This window comes from Anopheles funestus, chromosome 3RL (genome assembly GCF_943734845.2).
Source record: "Anopheles funestus chromosome 3RL, idAnoFuneDA-416_04, whole genome shotgun sequence".
Classification (NCBI taxonomy): domain Eukaryota; kingdom Metazoa; phylum Arthropoda; class Insecta; order Diptera; family Culicidae; genus Anopheles; species Anopheles funestus.
The window spans coordinates 47,947,560-47,973,982 of NC_064599.1; the positions used below are offsets into that span (position 1 = coordinate 47,947,560).

Below are 26,423 nucleotides of genomic sequence, written 5' to 3' on the forward strand. Positions count from 1 at the left end.
CGTAGTATGCAGATTAAACATTACCTCAAGCATTTGACTGATCACGAAGGCGCAGTAGGGCATGTAAAAGGTTAACGTTAACACTTCTATAACTGTGAGTGTATGTCGAAACGAAACCGTAGCTATGGGAAACCAGACATATGTGCATACACTCATTTGAGACAATCTTAGGTACCCATATTTAATATGAAATTTTCACTACCATTAGAATACAATTTTCAAAATCAGTTTTTTTTGTTGGCCAAATAGCTTGGTTTAAATTTACTGTTTGTGTAATGTATCAAAGTAATCACAGAATAATAAAAGTTTTACTTGCCGTATATTCATATTCCTTATTATCGTCTGTAAAATGATTGTTGTTGGTTGGTGGAGAATAATACGTTGCCATGGTGTAAAAATCCCTTTGCAGTTTGCCGCGTACAAACGTGAGCCATGTCCAACACAAACGGGTTTTGATTCGTGTACACACACGTGTATTCAAACACACACGGCTGCAATATCCACGCGTACAACAAAAGTACTTGGGCTCTAGATTCACCTTGCGCACTACTGATCAATGGGTCATGAAAATGTGAACCTTCACAAACATAAGCGCTATGGCGAAAAGTGACTAAGGGCTAGGGGAAAAGCCTGCACGCGATTGATTAGCGTCGGCAGAGAATATACGTACATGGATGGTTGTGTTGTGGTCGCCAAGCAACGTCATCACCGTCTAACCGTTTCGGTTGAATTGTCAGTCAATGGGATACATCTGAGCAGCACGGACGAATCAGTAGTGCGTTGCGGAACGGTCATACTAGTAAGAAATGTGAAAAAGGATAACGTTGTTAATAGTGTTGAGGATTAGTGATCAACTTGTTTTGCTGGATTCGAACTTATTTGTGGTATGTTGGTTGAATTCGGTTTAAACCGCAGTGGTGTAGAATATACAATGTGTTCTTTATTAGCGATAGCTAATTTAGTGAACCATTCTTTTCTTTTCAAAACTTCCATAAACTTTAACGAGTATTACTAGCCTTTAGGCAATTCGGTTATATTCTAGAGCTCATCTGCTCTGGAATATTCGATAGAGCATGCCAATAGGGAGTAAAACAGTTAATGCTTATACTCGTCGCGACAGCTTTAGCCAGTGTTAATTTAATTAGAGTGTATCTACCCAAAAAAAAAATGTCGTGGTAGCCAGCGGCAGAAAAAAAATAAAAAAAGTAAATAGCAATAATGTACGAAAAGGATATTCTGTGCGTGTTTTGCCCTTTTTTTGCATATCTGGTGCATGTTACTAGTGAATCACAAAATCACAATCTTTGTAGTATGAAACAATAATTTCAATTATTTTATAGAATAAATATCTAAATACATTTAAGGAATATATAATCACATTTTATTTAATATTCATAAAATAAATTCAAATAATTTTAATTTCAACTACAACAAAAAATTGTAAAAAACATACTGAACATAATTCAAGGATCGTCGTTTTTTTTCAAGGATCAGGTTTTTTTTTTGTAAAGAATAAAAAAGTTCTAAAAAGTTATCTCGATTGTGGTTCAGCACGCAACTGCTATGGTTATGTTTTTACGTGAAAAGGTAAAAAAATGCATATAAAAGAACAGTTCTCCACCGTAATAGCCTTATTCTGGATGTTTGTTCCACAGTTAACTTAAAAGAAAAATATCGATCAAACCAGATTGGAATATCGTACATTGCGCGTTACCATAGAAACGAGTAATGTTTGTGAGTTTTGCTGTGCTTACCCAAATTCTTGTAGGGTGTTGCGTTAGTCCTAATTGTACAACGACTGGCATACTGGGGTACTGGGTAAGTGCAAATAATTGTTTATTTTGATTCAATGATATAAACTTTACCTTAGAAGCGCTAAAACAACGTGGTGCATATTGAGTATAAGAAGTTCAGTTTCAATTATTGCACAACGTTCGACTTCTTCGACGTTTGTGATGACCGTATAACTAACTATCGGACAACCTACGCGGTTGTTTGTTTCGAACCGCGAGAGGGAACAGAGCTTAGTAAATTGCATTCATTCGGGTGTGTGCTACGCTCGGTTTTGTGTGACTACTATTTTACATCCGTAGGCCGCTGTTCAATCGATCCAGTCTTTCGTTCAAGACGAATTGAGCAACAATCGGGCTGTGTTTGTTCGCTCGGGATCGGTATGGGTTTTCGCAGGACGGAGGAGACGAGATTCTGGTACGCAATGATGATATCATACGCCCGACAGGTACCTGTCGCGCGTATTATTTTTGTGTTGTCCCTCGCCGCTGTTTGTAGTGGTGGTGATGGTGGTTGCTACGTTCATGGAGATTATGACGAGCTTCGCTCCAAGGTACGTTTGTGTGTATGAGTATGTATGCAATGGAATGCCTCCGTCCGATCGATCTCTGGCAAGGCGACAAATGGCCAGGTGGAAGCGAGCAAGAGTGAACGCAGTAAAAAAAAAATAATGAATGAGCATTGCCTAAGTGTGAGAACGGGATGCGACTATAGCCAACCGAGTGAGAAAACTCCATTCAATACCCGTTTGTTCGCTTCACTGGCCAAGCCCAGGGCTGTGTTGTGCTCGGGCAAACAGACCACCGTCAAACGCGCTTATCCGCGGTTGCTTCGCGATTAAAGCTAAGGAAACGTGTATGCAACATACATACGGTTTTGTACATACAAAAGGATGAAAAGTTTTCAATCAAAATGACGCAAATAAGTGAACGAAGTTAGCTATGATATGGTGATACTAGTTAAATAGCGCACTCCATTAAATTATGCCTTTCAACCTGTTGTATGTGTAGGGAATAAAATCAATACCCGGCAAAGGTGAAGTTCAGTGAAATATAAATTGATAAATGCGTGTTCGGCACGCTAAAAATGATACGAAAATTGTGCGCATAATGCAATTAAAGTAATTGATAGTGCGTGGCAAAGTGATCGAAAGTTGTACCATGTGCCATCAGTGATCAATGCATGTGGCAGTAGTGACAACACAGTGGTACCGAAATCAATCATCCACTATCGGGAATTGTTTGATCTACAGTACGAAGGAACACGACAGTGTGTGACGCCACCATCATGGATAGCGATACTGATTTTGAGAGAAGCATCAACAACGCCATGGACGCCCTGGAGAACGCCATTGAACATGGGTTCGACGAAGACTTCAAGGAGCGGTTCAACCGTAAGTTTTCTTATCGTTAACATTTGTAACTATCTGTGACCTATCTTAATATTAGTTAGATAAGCGGCGGCAAACTATGTTTCGTGTTGGGAAAATTTGAAACCGATTGTATTATTATTATTTGACCATACGTAATTTTTTTTATAATCCTTAGTTTTTATCAATACATGCTTCATTTCGTAACAGTAGATAAGCTAAAGCAAATCGAAATGCATCAACAAAATAAAAACAAATCGCCTAAACGACAATCTTTATCTGTGTCATTCGAGAATCAACTTTCGAATGATGTCATACAAAAAAAAAAAAATAAAAAAAAATTGTTTTTTTTTTGCTCGTATCGCGAATTTCGCGATGCTCTATTAAGTGTAATTAATTGTAAAAGGCAGTTTGACCATTTCTCACATACAGCACATGGCGCTACTATATTGACGGTTGTATGCCCATCCCGGTAACGTTAGAATATGATAACGCTCGGTAACAATCGATTTAACAACACAAGCACAGACTAAAACACGTTAAAAAGCCAGTTTGGCGAAGTTTTTTTTCTTTTGCAATATGAGGCAAATGAAAGTTGATATGAATGTACGAGCTTTGTTTTTGATGTGCGTATGAGATTTTCATGTTTCCTACCTTTGATGTAACATGATCGCACGTGGTTGAATAATAGATATTATTCACCATTTTTCGCACATTGTTCTACTACACCAGCTCACTCTTAGCACCAATGTTAGTTGAGTGATGTGTGAACTTTTATTTTTCAATATCTGCAAACATGGATGTGGCAAACATCTGTAACGGGGAAACATGATAATAGTTGACAGTTCCTAAACTTGAATATGTTTGGTCTATCATGTTTGGAGGTTATCATCTACAAATTAGTTGTTGATGGCGTTCGAATTGGTGGGTGAAGCAATCAATCAATTTTTGTGGTTCCGATGAAGCACTCCAACGGTACAGGGTCGCTCACCCGTTTGGATAGCCTCGGATTGTTAGCCGAAATAGGACCGGCCAAGGATAAGTGAACAATGATGAAATAAGCTCAACATCGAACGAAGACCACCGGGTAGATCCGCGATCGCGCTACTTATGTACCACCGGACTTCGTGCTATTGGTGTACGGGTAAATGATCCTAAATAGCATATACATAGCTGCGGCCAAGAGTCTCACGTACCATAAATGGGTGCCATATTTGCTTGTCCAGCGATATTGTCTACGACCAAAGAGGTCTCAAAGATGCCCAAAGTGCTAGTATGCTCAAGCAAACAAGCACACCGGCTATTGAGCACAGTTGGTGAACGCATGGACGCAAAGTGATCTCCATATGATCTGAATTCTGAGAAGGCATAGGTGAATTAAGCGTTGCATTTGATTCACTTATACTTTACGCGCACACTGGGCCATATTTATTTGTGTTTTACCCAAGGTACTAAGGCACCAAACAATGCCTGTGTGTGCAATCAAGATGTCGTTTCCAACGCTCTTAACTAAATAATACACTAGTGTGAAATGGTTTTAGTGGCCTACATTGCATATAAAATGCAAAGAGCACGTACGATTCTACTAAGCGAGTAAACTTAGCGACACGAGCATGTGTACTATAGTTGTCCTGTTTTTCTTGTGGGTGCTGCCACAAGACGCCAGTATGTTATTCTGCCCCCACACACCAGTGCAACCTGGTGCGCAATTTATGCTCAATATCGCGAGAGGTACTTCAAATCTAGGTTGGAATGCCATTCGTTAAGCTTAAACGGCACTGATCGTGGATCGCGTAAGCTCTCGTGCGCGTATAGTTTGGATGATATTTCGCTAACGGAAGAGCGTCTGTTCGTGGGCACAGTTCCGTATTCTCGCGCAAAATAAACATACCTCCCGTGGAAAGAAAGACGCAAAAAACATTGACTGGAATTCACCCTTAGTGGGTGTCAGCTGTGCCGCAAAGCGTTGTATAGAAAAATCTTGCGCCCATGGCGTTCACGTACGCCCATACAATCTCGCTGCCATGGCTAAGCCCCTCCAACAAAGGGGGAACGCTTTTAGTCGCGAGGCGCAGAAAATGCCAAACCATCTCCACAAAACTTCAGCAGTAAAATGAAAAAAAAGGAACATTAAGAGGGAACGGAGCTTGTTTGGCGTGTTATATGGGGCTAATTTATGCACACTAAAAAGTTGACTGTGTGGAACAAAATATTTATCATCACATAGGCCCGAATTAGACATTCGCTTACAAACAATCGTGAAATGGCGCAGAAACTTTCAAAATTTTATTTTTGTTTTATGCTTTGAAAGCTTTTTCAACAGTTGATTTATGAAATTATGAAATAGTTATTGATGTTAAATATAGTCCAAACGCACCCCCAAAAGTTTATGTTGAAGAATGATATATTTAAAAAAAATCGGTAAAAACTTCAAAAACATTCTTATGCGTGGAAAAAAAACTTTATCCAATATAAATGTTTTTCCGTTTTAGTGTATTTAAGTTATATCTAACGAATTACGTTATACACTTCAAAGCTTTGGGCGCTTGTAAAAATATAAAACCAGTATAAGTCAAACTTCGTAACATCTTGGACACCGGGGAAGCAGTAAATGAAGGGACAGAGGTCGAACAAATAAACATCATAGTGGCCATGGAGAAGTGTTTGCCTATTTGCACTTCTCGTAAGATAAGATAATTCATCCGCATTCGGCTATGTTGCCGTGTTTCATCTGTTGGTGTTTTGTTGAACGAACTAAAGTGTCATTTGTTGAAGTTTTCTTTAGTAGTATGTCTAACTCATCTCACGACAACGCACCGACCGACCGTGTCACCACGAGCGATTGACATTGAAGGATGCCTCTAGCTGGAATTAATTATCAATAATTACCACCACGCCTATGACTTCATCTGTTTGTACGGTTCTGCTGCTGGTTTTTCATATCATCCGACACCTATATAATTATTGATCTTATATGCTATTGTCACGAATTATGGTATGGTTTGAAACTATAGTTTAGAATTTGAATGAAATTTATATCAGTGAGTTCTTAAACTAATTGAAAAGAAAAACTTTAGCAAAGATGTATTAAACTATTTATTAATCTTCGAAAAATTTGAAAAATGTCTAAGAATTCCTGGAGCACTTGCTTTGCCTTAACGCACAACTCGCTTGATGCGGTAACAGTTTAGCGGTTAAGCTACAGTTCAGTTTTGCGCCTAATGAATATTTCAACAGTAATGTTCCACGAAATTGAGCTCGTCGGTAGCTGTACTGCTTGGTTTTGTGGTTTTTGTGTGATCTTCCGTGAGGGTTCCGGTTTGCACGCAATGCATACGTCGTCCAACAATCACGATCATTCATTGACTTCAATCAGGGGAAGATGTGGTTTCATTTCACATTCTTTTGAGAACACAAGTTCTTTACATTGAAAAAAACAAGCCTTCTACAGCATGCTAATGAATTCAAAATCAAACAATGCTAGAAGAATGTGCACATCTCATGCAAAAAAGATCAATACTTCGATGCACAATCAAAGAATTGGTTTATTTTTGGCTCGAAGTGAGGAATCGTCAAAACACCCTTGCTATTTGTAGACTGGTTGTTACGGCCGGGAAAAAATTATCTCAACAAATAAATTCATTACCATCTTATTATCACCGAAGGTCATGCATATGAAGACAAGATAATACGAGTGGAAATTAAATTGCAACGTTAAGCGATGCGCGAGACTCGGATACTATAAATTGACAGGAACTTGCTGTTGTTTTGTGTAAAGGTATTTAGCTTTGATTTAAAGCGTTTATACAATTTTAGCTGTGAAGCCCTTTTTATTCCTAGCCTTAAACCTTATGGCCGGGAGTTACGCAACGATGAAGAGACGTACGTATTATGAAACTTTTATACTTAGCAAATGGTCGATGACCAAGAGCGAAGCCTCATGCGGTCACTTTGTGAAGAGAATGCATGATGTCAATAGTAATTTAGTGTAGTTAGAAGTTATCGACGTTTGCCTTGAATTGTAAATATCGCAGAAAACGTGCAAGAGCAATAAATACATGCACACCTTCAGTATCATTGGCAAGATGTGTTTGCAAATTCAATTAGTACTAGTGAATCTTTTTAGTGTACTAGGGGTTGGAAAGCCAAACGATTACACAGTGTCATGCATTTAAATTACAAATTTCATTACATTTGCTAATGCTAATGACATAGTATATTGTAACAATCAAATGGAATTGTAAGTTAATCATGTTTAGAGAATAATTTTATGTCCGATCACAGAACGTCGTATGATCTGCTTTAAATAGAGTTTGAAATTAACAAAACAAACAAATCACCACAAAACGTGTTAATACGTACTATATATATCCGACACAAATATGGCCAGTAAAGTTGATATCATTTCACGAGTCGTAGTAGTCGATAATTGTCTCTTCAGGCGTTGTCGCTTTGACATTTTCATTGAAATTGGCTTTCTCTTCGCATATATCTTCCCAACAATGGAGAATCTGTCCCGATTGTTGCCAAATCGTACCGTGTGCAATGTTGTCAGCGTCCCACTAATATGAAACTCTTTCCCGAACCATGGCACACTGACGCCATGTACACAAGAGAAACGCACCGATGATCGATGCAACGATATTGAGCCCGAAAGCGTAATAATCGATCCTACGCAATTTCCCGATTATGGCAAGACCGGTTCTGGCATTAAAAGTCGCTTCTTGCGAGTGACTGGTGCGTGTAAAAAGTGACCACATTGCTCGAACGATTACCACCCCAACCGGATAGGTTGGTTGTACCGGTTTGCTGTGGAACTGAAATGTTTCATAGAGGGAAGGTTTACGTCCAACTAGCCTACATTTTGTAGCGGGGTAGCAAAATTTAGGAGTGACAGCAGTTTCCGATATTTTCGAACAACAAAATCGAAAACATTGACCGACATGGAACGTGCGAGCAACCGGAAGTGATGGTTTAGTAAATTAATTTAATTATAAGATTAGCTCGTGCCAGTCTTCAGCCGGTGTTTTCCATTCCGTTTCACTTCCAATCCATGCCGGCGGAAGTATAATGGAACGAAGCCACGATCCGGAGAGAGTTTAAAGGGGTGAATTGTTTTGATTTTTCAAAACCGAACTGATGAAGCAAAACGGTGATGTTTGAGTAGTAACCTACGCCAATTCATTGCTGTGAAGCGGTATTTTACTTCGAACTATTGTATTTATTTATGTAATTTTATTGTACTATGTGTGTGCTATTAATTAAAATTAAGTAGAGCGAAAATTTCATATCACGTTTAATCTAATCGCGCGATCAAACGTCACGCAGTCGATACACATCTTACTTCGCTAATTATCTATTCAGCATCCAGTTGTTTGTGTTGTAGAATTCTTACGACATGACAAGCAAAGCTAATGTTTCTAATTATTAGTCGTTTGTGAATCGGTTGATTGAAGTTTAAATACGCTTGCTGACGTGCTTGCTTTGCATTAATCGAGTGATCAAACAAGTTCGACTCGTTGGTCAAAAACCGTCGCAGACGACGTCACAGAGCCTCCGGGGCATTAGGCTCTCGAGGTGCGGTGTCGGCATGCTTTTGATCGTTTTGTAACTGCTCACAGACGTGGTAAATGCCTCGTGACAGCTCGCCATGTTGGGTGGGCCTCAGCTTTGGATTATGCTTGCGTTAACCGACATGAACCGAGACAGCTGGAAGTGGTAGTTTTACGGCGCGTAATGTCAAGGTTAAGCGACCGAAACATCGATTTAAGGAACGCGATGAAATTCATGGTTTGAAGTAAACAAAACAGTACATCAACATCTGTGGGTTTTGGGGGCTGAATGTAAAACTTTACTGCCTCTTTAGTATTTCTTTTACAAAAGTAATTGATAAGATTTGTTTTTGTAATCAAAAATTAATCCTTTAAGGGGAACATCACGGTAAAGGTTGGATAAATAATACATTGGATAACATAACTAAATAATAAATAAATTGGTGTTGTGTGTGTGATAAACGGCGCCGGTTCCACACGACAAGTTTGGGTATCAAATCCCAGCCGGACGGTCTCCCAATGTAAAAAAGCGTGGTAAAATTAAGTCTAGTAAGCCAGTAATGGCCGGCATGAACTTAAGGGTAGTTAATCCAACAAGAGATGGAATAATAATTTTCTGATTAATTTTAACCATGCAATCATCAGGGTCTTTTCCTTGATCTGTCTCTTTCTAGATTGCATGCTTCTATGTTTCTTTAGTTTAATTGTAACTTTCCATATTCGGAGTCATTGGACTTGGACTAACTGGAGTCTTAGGATCTTGTTACAAAATTTTGAGTAATTTTGTTTTTGCCTTATTACTGACATATTTGGTATGTATATCCAATGCTAATGAAATACACACGAGATGTACAGGGAAATTACTAACGTAGAGATAAATTAGCCTTCAAGAAGTGTACATCGCTTTAAGTGATTCCAGAATTTTTCGTAAATATAACAATGTCGATCTTTTTTGTGGTGAGTTGTGTATTAATCGCCTTCTTAAATTTTTTCTGCATTTTACTACACGGAAAACAAGATTGTAGTCAATGTAAATTATGCTAACAAACAAATACAAATCATAACAGTTTGTTTTCGAGCGTTGTTTATTAACAATAATTTATTTCCAAACCAAGTCACTTTAAATAGCTAAAACCATCTTCTGATGGAGCAGCTCCATCAAACATGAAACTCATTAACATATGACTGCACTATACCTAGATGTTGCAAAGAAAGTGAGAAGCTTTAAGACGAATATAGCATGCTGTTTTGTTTATGGGAGGCATCGGATCGCATAGAAGTATTTCCGGTGCCGTACCGGTGATTGATGGAGTTTACAAAAGAAAGATTGACTTTTCCTTTTGCGCGATGCTCGCGGTTTGTTTCGTTTAATGACATTGCATATATTAAGCATTTGAGTGAAAGTTTGTACATTTGTAAACTTATAACACATTTGATAGTTAATTGTTTTTTAATGCTGGTTTATCTATGCAGGTGTAAAAAATCTAGAGCAAGTGTATGTTAAAAAACGACGGAGGTTGTGTTTATTCCTTGAATTAAAAAGGTTAGTTGAGTGTCATTGCAAACCGTTGAACTCAATTATGGAGTAATAATTTTAAATTTAAAAACATTTCTGATGCAGATAATGGCGATGCACTGGTTGTGCATTATTGTACAAGACAGGCAGGAGAACTTGCGTGTTATTGTGAAGGCATCGCTTGTGACAGCAATGACAATTTTTGCACACTAATGTAGTGCACGATCGGCCTGAGTCGCTTACAGTCGCATGTATGTGAGTCGCAGTATCATTGCATTTGCCCGTATGGAACGCCTAGGTTGCCATGAACTAGCGCACTAGCGTAGTCTTTCTTTCGATTCGACCTGTCGTCTGGTGGCCTTCGATACGCCATCCTCGCGATAATGTTTGTAGGCGGTTAATGAGCATCGTGCTCTAGCGTATGGCGCTTTTCCCGATGCCTACAGTAAGCATCCGGTCCAATGGATAGCGCTGAAGTGTGGATCATTTCCGCCTACTCAATCACCGGCATCGAATTGTCATCGCCGGTATGAAACTTCAAAACCCATCCCGTAGCGATCTGCTCGGTGATTCGAAACAGTCGGTTAATGAGTCCTAAGATTGCGTTTTCGATGCACTCGCATGCTCCGTTGATGCCGGAGGCAATTCTATTTCGGGGTTGCGCTCTTGTTCCGTCCGATAAAGCAGCGTTTGAAGTGCGGACGGCGAAACCGCGGCTGCACCTTCACTTTCTGTAGCGGCGGTAACACTGGGAAAAGTGCACCGTCAATGGGATGGAGAAAGTGTCCTCTTGCGCAACGACCAACGAGCATAAACAAAAAGTGACATTTTCTAGGGAGTTTGACGACGACTGTCACCAGAGACCTCCCGAGGACCCGGAGATCCAATTAGTTCTTTCTCGGGACTACAAAACGATGCGCTCTGGATGTCGTGCGTTGATTGCACCGACATGACTAAAAATATCGAAACCCTCCGTAAATCGGATTGCTACCGCGACGGATGCGTTCGAGCATCGGGGACACGGTATCGCATCGTAATGGAGGCAACCGTTTGATGCACGTAATTGGTCCAGCCGATATGTGCCGCTCGCTTGAAGGTGAAGTCGAGCGAAAGAGTTTTCAATCTTTGGAAGAGCTAGAATTGATTTTTTTTTACGCTAGTTTTAAACATGTAGCACACTGGAAAATTCCATTGATTCTTCAAAGGAATTGTTAAAAGATCCGTACGTAATTTCACAAATTTTGCTTGGGAGTGTTCTATTCAGTAGTTAGTTAAATGTAATTGTAATAACTACTTTTATAGAAACAGAAGAGATTACTAATAATTGTATTGATCTTCATTTTCTCTTTCCAGATCGTTTCGAAGGCAGCTGGACAGGTACACTTTTCATTCGTCTAAACTCCTTCATGTAGCTGAGATTAAATCGTAACGGAGTTTCTAGATCTGTTATAGACGTTTATTACACAAGGCAAATCTTAAACGCACCAAATATCATCACGTGACTCATAAACACAACATAAAATCTGGCAAAACGACATATACGCCCGAACTGATTGGCCACCGGGAATTGAGCGCGTGCATTTGCATATAGGGAACGCACTCAGAAATTATAAATAGTACAAACGATCCCTTTACGATCACTTGCAGCTTGAATTAGATTAAAAATGTGTGCACAAAACGTAAAGTTTGTGAGCAAAACTAGGTCTCAATCCGTTTTTTGATATTTATAGACAACTTGTGATGTCTTCTAGTCAGGCGCTCACCGTAAGAGAGTTCGTTTGTTGGTCGCATCCAGAGAGTCCGATAGCCTTCGCAACACGTACACGTACGGCAAGCCTGCTAAAGGTTGGCACGTGAGCTTCTTGCATGGTCAATGGTTGTACGTGAGGTGCGTGAGATCCATTTCATAATGCGGCGCATTTCCGGTGAGCGGACGACCGTGTGAGTCGCTGTCTTCCTATATTGTTTCGGTGGGCATCCTTTCTCTTACCGTCTTGCAGGTACTAGTTAGTATTTGCATAGTCACTGGGGCTGCAAATTGGCGAGCGATTTTTGTTTTCTCACCCCCGCGAAACACACGCACCGCGAGACGGAAAATGGGGAAGCGTGTAAGAAAGTGAAAAAAATGGGGCCTTCAACCTGTGGTCGCGTCACCCTTACGCTATCATTATGCTTTGCAACCGAGAGCCTATCAATCGTTCGCATCGAATCAGATCCGGTCGGTCGCGTCTAGGAGTTGGTTAAATGGTGGGAAATGTGTTTCGGGCAGCAAACGAAAGCGTCAAGGTTTTAGTAAACTTTCGCCATTTCCATCATGCCGTAACCGATCATGGTCCACGCGCTAGGCAGGTTGTGGAGGTTCGCCGCGGGTTTTCTTGTGGGAAGCGATTTTTTTCCTCTCTACCGTCGGTTCTCACTCCCCGGTTGCCTTGGCACAGGTTTTGTAAATATTTGCTAGTGGCGTTCTCCGCTGAACTCTTGAACCTGCGCCAGTCATTAAGCAGATTGTTTATCATCTGGAGCACGGAGGCTTTCTATTGTAGCATATTTTGTAGCTCATTTCTTGTGGATGAATCTTATTGCATGAAGTGTGGATTGCTACTAAATGCCGATAATTGCGCTACATGCGCTAGACAGAGGTCACATTACCCACCTCTTGGCTCTTGGGTTTGTTCTCGCTTCCGTTGCAGTTTTTGTAGCAATATGAGAAAAACACGACGATTTCCCCAGTGTTTGATGGTAGCTTGTTAGGCGCAGCAGGAGGAGTTATGTCGACATTACAACACCGTTAGCGTACAGGGAACGGTACAAGTGACAAGATGAAAAAACAAATAGTGAAGAATAACGTGCACCGCATCAAACATCCGCCCAGCATGTTGTACGCGTGCTTCAATGCAAATTAATTTGGTACGAACGGAAAAACATATGTTCTTGGAAGGTTGATGATTTGTATTCGGTTGAGCGATATATCATTAGTTTTTGTTGGTTAAATACATAATTTATACAGGTTTAGTATACTCGATACGAACGTAACTTATTTTACAAATGATACCTATCCCCCGAGTGGCTAAGCCAAAATTTAGCCACTATTGCTAGTATGTTTTAAACGAATTAAGAAACGGTTAGACACTGAAATCCGTTGCCTTTAATCGTGTTAGAAAAACAGATGCAAGGTGTTGTTGTACGCCGAACGTAAATAGAAAAATTATAGTTACACACCGCTTGATATACCGTCCAACCAAAGTCATTTTCCGAAGGGGGTTTATTTCTCGCAAGAGTGATTGCAGGGTAGAACAACTATGTATTGTAAATGCTATGTTGCTAAAATGCTTAAAATACTGATTAACAATCCATACGAGTAGGGTTTTGTTTTGTGTTAGGCTTTTAACGGGAACCTTAATTTGAAAAGTACACCAAAAGCAATAAATCGTTATTTCAGAGGCCATGCTTAGTGCACATTTGATACTCCCTGACCTAACGGACACATCGTACATGGAGTCGTTTTCGTCGAACCATCCATCTTCCATAAGTTATGCAAAATACAACGAGCCACAAATTGTGCAACAGACCTTCGCTAATGCATTGACTTCTTGTATGGTGCTACCACTGGCGTCCACTTTTGCGGCATCCCGCACGATCTTCATATCGGATCCGTAAAGATTTGCAATCTATAACTTATGTGTTCCGCTTTCCGGTCACTGACGTCCACCACCACCAAGCAGTATCGTTTGTGTGGCTCTGGAGAAGTTCCACTCGATTGTACTGCAAAAGATGCAATGTGTCGCAGTAAAGCAATATTCATTAAATCATTGAAGCGTGTTGCAAATGATTTCATTTCTTGTACTTTTATACGGAAAGAGAAGCTGCGTAGTGCATGGTGATACGGATCGTATACATTTTCTCAGACAAATCTATTAGCTGTCCATAGTGTTGGTAGAATTGATGAAAAGACGCCTCCACAGATCCAAGATGTATGCATTAGCACCGTCGTTCTATTTCTGCTTCCATTCTTATGAACCACTCACGACACTGTTGTAATGTAAGCTGGCAAAACGGTAGCAACGAGCGCGATATATATCCTATTGGCTCTTTCCTAATGCGGCGGCACACATTGTGTGGGAGCCTACGGAAAGTAAGGCATTGTGTAGAAAATGCGCGTTCTAAAATGTCTTGTTTTGCCCTTTTTCTCAGACGTTCTATCAGTGGCTAAGACGGAACGGCAAAATTTAAGGGAGACACGAAAATCAAAACACAACATAAACAAACGCTACGCTACCGCACAGAACTGCATTCGAGAATGCTAAAGTAGAAGCCCGCGTGCAGAGGAAATGTGAGTAAACGCGTTACAAAAATAAAACGACATCTCCGACGGGAGCAGTGAGCTGCGATTTCCTCGTGTTGAACAGTGTGATGATGATGCAAAGACACAGCTTCAGTCACTGTTGCTAATGCTTGAGAAGCGGAGAGCCTAGATTATCGGAGTTCGGGCTGGCCGTTGATTCGTGGCTTTCTCGTAACGAGGTGTAATCTGATTTGTTTAACATTATTGAATTGTTTATACAGCACCAAACTATGTTCAGTTGACACATGTCTTATATTGGGAAAATGAAGTTAATCTGCTACATTCAGACATTTCCAACAATTTGCCCTCTTATTGTAGCGCGTTTATAAGACCGATATGGTGAGACATATGTTGGCTTTACTCATCATTTTTATTCGCGCATCTCTAGCTATTCTGACTGAAACGGGCCGTTGATGTGTCTTGACACGGAATCGCCTACACGTACACTACGGTTTCAGCTGAGAGGACAGCAGAAACTCAAACAGACCAGAGTTGGAGAGATGGGTGGTACGAGTGTTTTATTTACATCACTCAACCGTATAGCGATGCAAGCCGCAGTTCTGTGAAGAAGATCGTACCAGAGGCGCGTCAGTTTTCAGACGCCTTTGAACGCTTCCTAATCTCATCGTATATTCTCATGTTTCTTACTGTAACGTGCGGGAACTTCGGGTGCCAGTATTTCTCATTATACACGTTTTGCAAATTGTGGTAGCCATCTTTAAGAACGGAGAGCTATCGTAAAGGAAAATCTTTATTTCTAGTACGAAAAGTACAGCATTTTTTTTTTCGATAAAAAATTTATTAAAATATGAAATCGTTATTTCACACCTAACTTCATGTCAGAAACTATGAAACAATGCGTTAGTGAATACGCATACGCTGGTATTAAAAAGTATTAATGCATCAAAGTATATCGCTTGATCGATTTGTTCTATTGTTCACTTACGGATAAGATTAATGGAAAGAAAATAAAATACTTTTCTCACCTTCTTCAAACACCGTTAATGTGTCCGAATGATCATGGAAGCTCTATGGCCCGAGAAACTTTGCTTTGACGGTTGCCGGAGAGATAGCTAAGACGAACGTGAATGTAATATCGCTACAAAGCGATGACTCCCAGTGCGCCAGTACCGCGAAAGAGAGCCCTTTTTTCGGTCTCGACGCACAATTGTGCGAGCGCGTCCGGAGAGCGAGGGCAAGATGAGTTTTCTCACTGCTCGACGAATTTAGTAGCATCGCGACTTCTACGGCATCAAGATCAGTGATAGAAACAGAAGCATCGGTAACAGAAGCAGCAGCTGCAGCGTACTACACGTATGGCTTTGATGAGCCGGTGGTGTCGGACGCAAAGTTTGTATGTTTGCCATGATTAAAGTGTTTGTGTGCCCTCATGGTGATCATGGAAGATCAATAGACCGTGATTTTTATTTCTACCTGCTCTTAGCAAAGTGCCAGTACGACTTAGTGTCGTTGATAGTGTTGAATAGTTCAAACTTCTTCTTTTGACCGCAACTAATTTAGCTCGGAAAGTGCAAAGGAAAAGTGCATTAAGCCTAGTGTTGTATTCATCCTCTAGATTTGAATGTCATTTAAAGTAGGCTTTTCCGGGAATAGAGTGCACCTTGATGTAATCAATGAAAGGCGGCAATATGTTTGCAATGTGCAGCATGTTAATTGAAGGTGGGGACGGTGCGAACCTTAGTTGTGGTTGAATGATGGTTGCAGAAGGAATCAAATTTCTCCGTTCGAGTTATTTAACTTTGGGTACAACTGTATAGCGCAAGCATCATGAGAACGGTAGTGTGAAACGTGGCATTTACATAGGAATAGCATCCGGGAGATTAAATTTCCCAAAAGCCGCTCATCAAAGAGCAGGCTTAACTTGTGCAACAATGTTTCCCGTACATAATGATCCACGTGTGTTTCCCGCGTGTGTGTGTGCATCTCTGTGTGTGTGTGTGTGTGACTAAATGTGAATATACGAGGAAGCGTACATTTGTGGATATGCTCATGTTAACCATGGCGAAGGTTCATGACATCGCCGGTGATGAATGATCGTTAGCTTAAGTTCATTCTCATGCACATTTGATTGCTATGCGTTTTTCAAGCGGCAGAGTGGCTCATACATCAACCCGAAGATGGGCTCATCACTGACCGATCGTGAATGTGTGCTCTGAAATTCCTTAGTTTCCAGTACGATTTATTTTAAAGTTTGGCCAATGTTTAAAGACACCGACTATCTTAACGAATTTCTCAACGATTTGAAGCTCTGTGTTTGTATATTCAACAAACTCAACTAACAAGTAATAGATTAGAGATACAGTGAAGTGATTTACAAAAAAAAAACAAATGAATTTCTTGATTGAAAACCATCCTTCTAAAATACACATGGAAAGCATGACAACTTGAACGTTTTCTAACGTCGTTTATTCCACTAATGGAAACACTCAAAGGAAACGAAGATATCTATTAGCCTACACCGCAAAAACCCATAAGGAAATTGATCGAAAATGTGCTATGCCGTTTCGAACGGTGGCTCGCTTTTTAGATCTAATAGGTGACGGCCATTGCCACAAACGGTAAGGCGGGGGAATTTCTATCCGCTTCCGAAATAAAACAACAGCAAAAAATGAAGGGTAAAATGAGCAGAAAGTAAAGGGAAACTATCGGTTTCGTTGAACTTTGGTGATGGTAGCAAGCGATGTAGTCAATATGGTCAAAACGGAAATGGCCACGCGAAAGGGAGCTACGGCTCGAAAATAGAAGCAGCAGTCAATTATCAACTTATTGGTGACAGGTGTGCTGGATGCCGTGAAAGACGCATCGTACGCTTCCTGAATTCTGTACTTTTAATTAGGCTTTTTCAAATGAGAACTGAAGGTAGGAAGAAAAGTGAAAGAGAAGATTAATTTCTCTATATAGAACAATGCTGAATCATGTATTGAATCACTTCAAAGTGAAGGCTTACAGTGAGGACCCTCAGATTCATGAGACGAATGATAAGAAGGAAGTAGACTGATGCAACAGAAAGTGAAAATTTGCTCTTGTTCGTGGAGCATGTCTGAGATCTAATGGAAATTTGGGGTTTCTTTTCTTCGTTAAAGTCATCCAACGTAAACAGTGCGAGTGAGTGTATGCAGCAGTATTCGTCTCTAACTGTAGCAGTGCACCTGTGAAAAGTGTCTTTTATACCGTTAACAAAATGTGGAACAAACTGTTCAAAAGTAAATCAAAATCATCAAAAAATCTTTCCAACCGCTCGTGCTCCTCTGGGTTGGAAATAACGGCACCAAACCCAGGACCTTCGAAGTCCACCTCCAATGGGCTCAATGTTGTGGCTCAGTACGAGCAGTATGGTAGCAATTTTGGCGAGATGCCGGAGCCCGTACGAATGCGAGTACGCACCGCTACACACGATCCGAATGCACTCGATCTGGCCAGCACAACGAATCATCGCGATTCCATCGGTGTAGAAATGTGCGGCATTCCGATGCGTCGATCGAAACTATCTAGTGCATTTAAAAGTTTGAGCTTGAAGCGAAGTGCTTCCAAAAGCCGCCTCAAATTAGTTACTAATCCGCTGGAAGCGACTAGCGGGCACGGCACGGTAGTTACGGTTGACACTGATGATGCAGAAAAGAGGAACCTTACCGACTACGAGATCCTTAGTGCCGGCAAACGGGCATCGCTGAGACCGTGCAAATCAGGTAGGTCTTGCGGGTAGGGAGTAAAGGAACTATTCGGAACCGGCAAGCTTTCCAACCAGAAATTGCACATTGTAGGGGTAAAAAATTAATGGCCGCGTATGGTAACCATACGGTGCTTTAGCGCCGGAAAGTAACTGCCCATTATGCTTGGAGAAAGCTCTCTCCCTATCGGGTTTTAAAATTCATCAATCACTCGATAATCGCCACCGGGTCTAATTAGGTTGCTTCGTAATTAGAAATACAAAATAATATGATTGGAAATTGTAGTTAACTTATTTGGACATTTACATTCCAGGGCCTTCCATAAACTTGATAAGTTTTAGTTGAATAGATTCGAATGATTTAACTTCAAAAACATTTATCTCCACCTTTCCAAGTATCATCCACATCACGAATGTGATTAATGGGAACACGTAATCACACATGAAAAGATCAAACATGTAATTTAATAAATAAAAGCGAATGGCGGGAATGGCATCAGTCAGCACTCCTTATCAGTTGAGAACCATTAAACAGACCTGCAGTAAAGATGTCTGTAGTAAAGGTACAGCACTACCCCTAAAAACCAAGAGCCACACACTCTGAAAAGTAACGTATTTTTGTATTTCAGTAAGCTCTCAGTACAACGGTTGCATTGACGCTCACTACATTCCGTTCTCGTAGACTTTAATGACAATCTTGTAGATTTGTTCAGTGAGCTTTTTCATTCGCCACAAACCATTAATTGCAAAGTAAAATATACCCGTAAAGGAATTGTCCATAAAAAATCTTATAAAATTACCCACTCTGCCGGTTGCGACAACAATGCGTCTCTTTATAGAGGCAGTCTTGCGCATACTTTAATCTTACCGACACCCTGTCAGTGGCGTCAGTGTTTGCGCTATCGATGGACACCACGCCGGGGCACATATGGTGTATGTTTTACTTGTGCTTGTGAATGTAGTTCCTTTTTAACGAATCACTATTTTCCAAGGTGAAAAACCTCACGACTGATATAGCTGTAACCATACTCCCGGAGGAGACTGAGTGGAAGCGATTGAAGGAAATGGGTCAGGAAAAAATTATATGAAGATAAATCAATATGGCGTACACGCACAAATAAATACGAACAGGGCCAAAATGTGTGTTTTGTGGCACCCCGTTGCCCGAGTAAAGGGTGCATGAAGAAATTAAATACAACATGGTCTGATTAAAAATCCACCCGTAGCATGTTGGCCTCCTGGAGTGATAAAAAAAAAACGTCGTTTGACTTTACGCGATGTGTAGCGGCCATATGGCACGCTTATGATGGTAATATTTAGAAGTACGCAGTACGCGATTAATAAAACCATCGCGAACCTGACACAGCTGCCTAAAAGAGCCCAACATCTTACGTATCTGTTCGAACACTGAACCGGGGTTAGGCAACGTAACCTTAGGGTTACATTTTTGTAGGCAGAATCAGTAGAATGAAGAAAACGTGGTTTCACAAATAACATGCGAATCGCAAATGAAGCTAAAGTTTCATCGTCAGCTTTATCATGAAATATGCGTTAAGAAAATACTTTGGTTGGGAAGAAAAATCATTCCCAACTGGTTTCTGTAGCGAATTTGCACACAGGTGCTGGGAATACTATGCAGATAAGACAGCGAACTCGCTTGAATGTTGTTTTGCACCAGACAGTTCATATCAGATATTCATGAATTTTTACCACAACATGGACATCATAAACGATCGTTTCATCAAGCGTTTAACCGGTTTGTTGGATTTAAGTAACCTATAATGAGATGCGAGAGCGCGATTTTGTTTGGGGAGCTTATCCGAACATTTAATTCGTGTGACGATTGAAGATCATCAGCCAGCATTGATTTTACAAAACACAAAAAAAACGAAACATTCTTTCGAAATTGATTTCGGATTTCAAGCTGTTGCAGACATCAATTAATAGCTTTGCTTGTTGTTTTATTTGATAGCATACAGGAATGTGTGCAAAAAATAAACTTCTGTCACAAAAACAAAACTTGTTTACTCATATCGTATGTTGGCATTATTAGAAACATTCATTAGGTGTTCATTACCTATACATAAGGTTAATAATTTTTAGATCACTACCACAAAAAACTCGTTATAGAAAAGACCAAAAGAAGAGCTTGCAGAAATGATTACAACATGGACAGAGAAACAAACTTTAAGGCAAACGTGAGTGTGGTGTAGTGAATATTTGCACTGCATTAGCTTGATTAATTGGATGTTGCATGTTTCAAAGAATTTTATAAAGTTTTTTTTTTGACATTCTTTGTCGCACTTCATAACATTCGGCGGGTGAAACCGGTTCGCACGACAAGCGCCAAACGTTTTAAAGTTGACGTACCCATAAAAAATCTTCCCAATCGACGAATCACGTAGATATCCTTTTATGATATGATTGACCACTATGTGCACCATTTTAGTAGCATTAAACATAACCAGATGGTGCCTGTATCTCCTTTACTCTTTATTGAAGTAACGTTTTAATATCTGTATGTAACAGAGATAGTTGATTACGGATTTGATGTGCTTCTTCCACTACACAGAAGAAAAGAGATGACAAATATCGATCTCAGGCCGATAAGAGGGGAACGTTGAAAGCCCGATTGGTAGAAACATGCAGCATAAGTCGCTAAATGGTTAAACTAGTTTTCGGCAGCGATATGTCGATTTCAGTTGTGTATGTCCAGTCAACATCCAGTGCCCAGACAAAGAGCGCTGAATAACAACTCTGTAGATTGATTGTGCTGCGAATGTTGTTTTGGAATTAGTGAATTTCCAAAGTTTGTGGAGTAGAAATATGTGTTTTTAATGTTTAAAAATCTTGACTTTAGCGGTTTAGTAAATTCTATATATGTTGCGTGAAAGGAATCTGAAACCCGTGTGAACCAGCTATGAGTTGAAGTCAACCATCAGACATCAGATCAGAAGTGTTGTGTCAATTGAGCATTTGATGTGAGCTATCTCCTTCGTTCTTGATAAACTACGCTTGTTAGAACAACTTTCCATGTTTACGCCGCATTTCTATTGAACGCCCTTTGAGCATCGTGATCGTTAAGAAGTTGCTTGGGATTCGATCAATGATTAATTCGAATGAGTAACGTGTGCTCAGTACCATAAATGTTTCTAAAGGACGGAACAGATAAAGCGTATATTGGTGTTATTAAACATTTAAGCAATCTTCGTTGTCACGCAGACCAAATGCTGGAAATGGTATTACCCGTGATGGTTACTTTCGTTCGTTGATGATTTCATTTAACTAGTACGTACGTACGATTCTAGGAGCAACGTTGAAAATCGAGTGCACGACACCAACGCAAAAACGTAAACGCGGATTAACTAACAATAGTATATCGTACGGAGTAGCGAACTGCTAAGTGGTGTGCAATATTTGCTAAAGTCATTTGATCTTTGCCCTGAGCGCAAAATGGAAAGATGATCGCAAGATGTGCTGTCAGATATTCCATCGAAATGAACACCCGTTTAAGCTTCATTGAACGTGCCATGTAAATCTGAATAATATTTATTACAGTTAAAGTGCCATTTCAGTGAAGAGCAACAACAAAAATTCTAAAACGAGAAAGAAAAACTAAAAATTTTCGTCATTTTTTTTAATTGATAACGAGCACAATGATGTCATGATAGAAATATTCATCGAAACAACGCCTAATGTTAACACGAACCGGGTTTGAAAGATGAAGGATTATTATTGTTTACGCTTTCATCAACTTCTGCAGCATATTGAAACATTTTGGAGCAGACACGGTGTGATAAACTAAGTAACAAGAGTTCCACACTGCGTGTAGCGAAGAAAAAAAATCCTGTTCAAAGTGACTTACTTGGAATACAAATTAAGCGGAACGCTGAACATGTGACCCAGTGGCTTTGAATTCGTTAGCACGTGTTTAGAAAACAAGCTTGTACGCAAACCGTAACTCTTTTTTCTGTTATTGTAACAGGCAGCCAGATCGAATGGAACCTGATGAATGCCAGGGAACTGCTTTTATTGTTGCTATCTGAAATAACGTAATATTTGGCTATTAAACTGATAAATTATGTGTGGTTCCAATAGGTGTAAACGCTGTTAATAAAACAAGTTTTTGCTGTTGAAAATGATTTGATAGAAAGCGGTGACCCATTTATTCAAAAAGCAATAACACTACAGAGTACTGTCGAGACATTTTATGGTTTACATTTTTCATGGTATAGTTACTGACCTTAATCAAAATAATTTTACAGTAGAGCAACCGAATATCAGGACAGTCCAGCATATATTTGCCACTATAAATTTAATAACCCTAATTGTGTGTGTATCAACCTAGCTTGGTTTATGCCACGATAACATATGCCAATAAACATATGTAGCGTGAAAATTTGATAGCTTTGTATATTGGCACTTTTTGTGTTTGCTTCAAAAGCAAACAACAACGCATTTACGTAAAGTATGTTTTTCCCGTATTATTGTTTCACATGAGTAAATGTTAATTCTTTTTAAGTAATGACTGCGCTTATTTGTGAAAAGAATAATGCAACAAAAAAACTCGAATTTAGCATCTGTGTTGTACGAAATCATTTTTACTACTTTGTTCATCGAATTCATTGTAGCATCGTATCAAAGAGTTACTTCAAAGCAACGAAACGAAACAGCAAGGAAATAGTTAAAAGTTTTGTTAAGTTATCTGGTTGTTATCGTTGACACATATTCCTTAATCCCGATTATTTTGGAATGAGTAGAAATGTTATAACTGGTTGGTGTAACACCCTTTTACTTATCTGAACGAATCTGAAAGTGCTGATTAAATTATGTCATCATACTTCTGGCATTTATTGGTTGTAGTGTGAGATTATTTTTAGGAATAGAAAATAAAAAATAGAAACAATTAGTCATAATCAGAAACTTTCATGAAGCTCTTTACCCTGGAAGTGAACGGCTTAAGTAATTAAAATCTCAACAACAAAACGAGACCTGGGTAGTTTGATCTCTAAATCGAAGTCAGTACAAAATGACCGGTTTCATGTTGGACTACTATATTTACTTTGGTGTCCCACAGGCGGTTCGCCAAATCTACAGACATCAGATAGCTATATCTTGTCTTTGATTGAAGCTACACGATATCAAATAGCCTACGTCTTTGTGCTCACTTGCTGTAACAGATGGACAGCCGGAGCAAGATCACGATGGTCGGCCACGGCTGAGTGATGTTTTAATCATTTGTGCCAGGGTTGAATGGTATGATTAATAATTCTGGTAACGGCACAGCAACATGTAGTTCACGCGGGTTTAAAAGGAAGTAACAACAGACGACAGCGAAAATAAAAGAGAATTTAAAGATTGAACAGCACGTTGCTAAATCGTGAATGTAACATGTTTATCAGATCTGATTAATTGGATTTTCGAACAACAGTAGCTGACATTATGCTCCCACGCAAATTCACAATGCAATACAAGAAAGTGCTTTTTTACAGATCAAAAATGAAATTTCACACCTAACTCTGGCTAACACATGTGCATACGAAACTGTTACTAATTTCAGATAATAACCTCAGTGAAAAACAACAATATACAAAAGCCGAGAAGGAAGAGCCTGTCTACATCGAAGAATGCAAGACTTACGAAACGTTCGACCCCTCGTACGAACCACCACCGAATCTGGAACTGCAACCATGTCCCATATGTCAGAGGAAGTTCGCACCAGCATCGTTGAACAAACATATCAGCATTTGTGAGCGAGTTCAAACGAAAAAACGAAAACCGTTCGATTCTTCCCGTCAGCGAAGGGAGGGCACCGAGCTTGCGTCTTATTTGCCGAAAAATTTTGGACTTCCTCAAAAGACGGTAAGCTCCTCAAATGAGGTGAGTTTTTTTGGTTTTCCATGCTTTCTAACATCGATTTCCATGTATAAAATTAAAAAAAAAATATATAAAATTCTTTTAAAGGATAAATCAAAAACCTTTTCATATGTATGCCCAGTATGCCGGTTAAGTATACAAAATGATACTGTATAAAGTAAATAACCGTATATTGTTAAATGATGTAAAACAAATCGAAAAGAAATCACATCATACCATCATCTATGTATAACCTGTTATTTGATCATTTGATCATCTTGTTTCTTTAGAATATGGTTTATAGTCTTCATTTGCATGATGTATGTTTCATTTGCATTTGTTTGTTCGTTTTTTTTTGCATGAGATAGTTGGTTTTCTTTTAATATGGTTTATGAAATACATTATATGTGTCTAATCATTGACTTGTTCATTGAGGCATATGGACACATTTTTCATTTAAATAAAATAAAAAATCATGTTTGTTTCATGATAAAAATCATGTTTTTCACACATTTCAGGCAATTCCTGTGCGAAAGTTAAGCCTTAGCAAAACACCTACATTTGAACGTAAAGAATTCAGCCCTACAGCGATGTCCACGTCAATGCCAAGTGCCGCAAGTACGCCAAAGCCGGTATTAAAACGAAGCATGTCGCAACAGAACGAACCGTGTCCATACTGTGAGCGATGCTTTGGTATGAAAGCGTACGATCGACATGTCGAGTGGTGTCGTGAGAAAGCACTGCTGAACAGAAACGTCAACAACAACCAAACCATTTCAGCAGCGAAGGAAAGGCTCCAGGCCAGAATTCAATATAAAGCTCCACAAATACGGTAAGCAACCAGCAGAGAAGCGAAATCCACGGTTTTCACGGAGTGTCTTAACGATTTTCTATGCATTGCAGATCGAAACGTGCCTTAAATCGAGAGAAATATTCCGGAAGTTTGAGTTGCGGAGGTTCTACTAACAGCCTTGCGGAATTAGATTTGCACATGCCGCGCCACAATTCGATGAGCTCATCCGTGTCGAGCGATAAGTAAGTCGCAAACTCGAAAATTTTACGAATGTGTAACAAGTGCAAATATTTCAAAACTACGCATTGTGCAGTGCCTTGCAAAACCCTAATAATACGACTTTACTAACTAATTCTTTATTCTCATTTTTCACTGCTTCCCATCTTACATCCGTTATTTTTTTCATTTTGCCGCATGATTTTTTGTTTCAAACAACCATCCTGTATCCGATACCGACCAATCCATTCCTAGCAGAAAATTCCACCTATCACCACATTCATTGCAGCAAAACTCTTTGGGCAACGTTCTTAGCCTCAACAAGGAACCAAAGATCACCAAACGAGAAGAGCCCAAAAAAGGCACGAAACGGACCAAGACATTAACTCTCAGTAGTGAACGACTGCCTAGCGAAACGAACAATAATAACAATAACAACAACAACATCATCATTAATAAGAACAGTAACCACTGCTATCACAACAACTTAAACAACAACCGAAATGATGTCGGTTGCCGTACGCAGCTAAAAAATCTACTGAACCGTTCCGTTGTAGACAGCAATGCGACGGTGCACAAGCAGCACAAACTACGGACTGCCGAGCAGAGAGTTGAGAAGTTCGAAATCATTGGCCATAACCATAGCGAACGGATGACCCATCGACCGGTCATCGCGCAAACCGTGCGATGTACGAGTAACAGGTTCGTTGGTGGTTTATCTCTTTCCATGGCCAGGGTTAATGATCAAGTGTGATTAGATCTAATGGCCGTTCAAACCTCATACGAGCCTTCATTGTCACCGGTATCGGTAGAACTAGTGGTAGCAATGGATGCGTTAAGTTTGCTCGATTCAAATACATATACATACATATTTCAGTTGATTATAAACTGCTCGAACGTAAGAGTTGGTAGTGTATAATTTTGAAAAACTGCATAGTATGGTTTAATGTGTGAGGAATATTGTAAAATGGAACTGTTTTTGTTGCACTTAGAATTACTCACGACGCACTTTTCACTGGTCTCAAGGTCAATAGAATGGTATGGAAAAACCACAATGATTTCTGCTTTAAAACAAGAATTGGTAATTTTCCTATTTTATTTTTTTGTTTTGTTTTTTACATGTATAGTTGATACTGGATTTCATATTAAATAATATGCACGTTTGCTAGTGTTGTATATACATACGAATAATAATAAATTGCGACCCGACACCGTATGACGTTAGCCATTTATTCTTCGCGCCAATTGCACTCAATATGCTATGGATCAACTTCATCAAAGTCATTAAGCAGACAATGAA

The 26,423-nt window shown here is 39.7% G+C and overlaps 1 protein-coding gene across 9 annotated transcripts in view; it reads left to right on the forward strand.

The window, feature by feature from the left end:
• The first annotated feature begins 552 nt into the window (after positions 1 to 552).
• Positions 553 to 26,423, forward strand: part of LOC125772336 (probable serine/threonine-protein kinase cdc7) — a 30,737-nt gene continuing 4,866 nt past the window's right edge. For 2 of the 9 annotated variants that reach the window (XM_049443916.1, XM_049443920.1), the window contains exons 1-5: positions 11,612 to 18,277; positions 23,819 to 24,138; positions 24,633 to 24,946; positions 25,018 to 25,149; positions 25,379 to 25,825. In XM_049443916.1, coding sequence (XP_049299873.1) covers positions 17,773 to 18,277; positions 23,819 to 24,138; positions 24,633 to 24,946; positions 25,018 to 25,149; positions 25,379 to 25,825 — 1,718 coding nt within the window. In that variant the 5' untranslated portion in view covers positions 11,612 to 17,772. The other 7 variants (XM_049443922.1, XM_049443923.1, XM_049443924.1 and 4 more) reach the window with 7 other exon arrangements.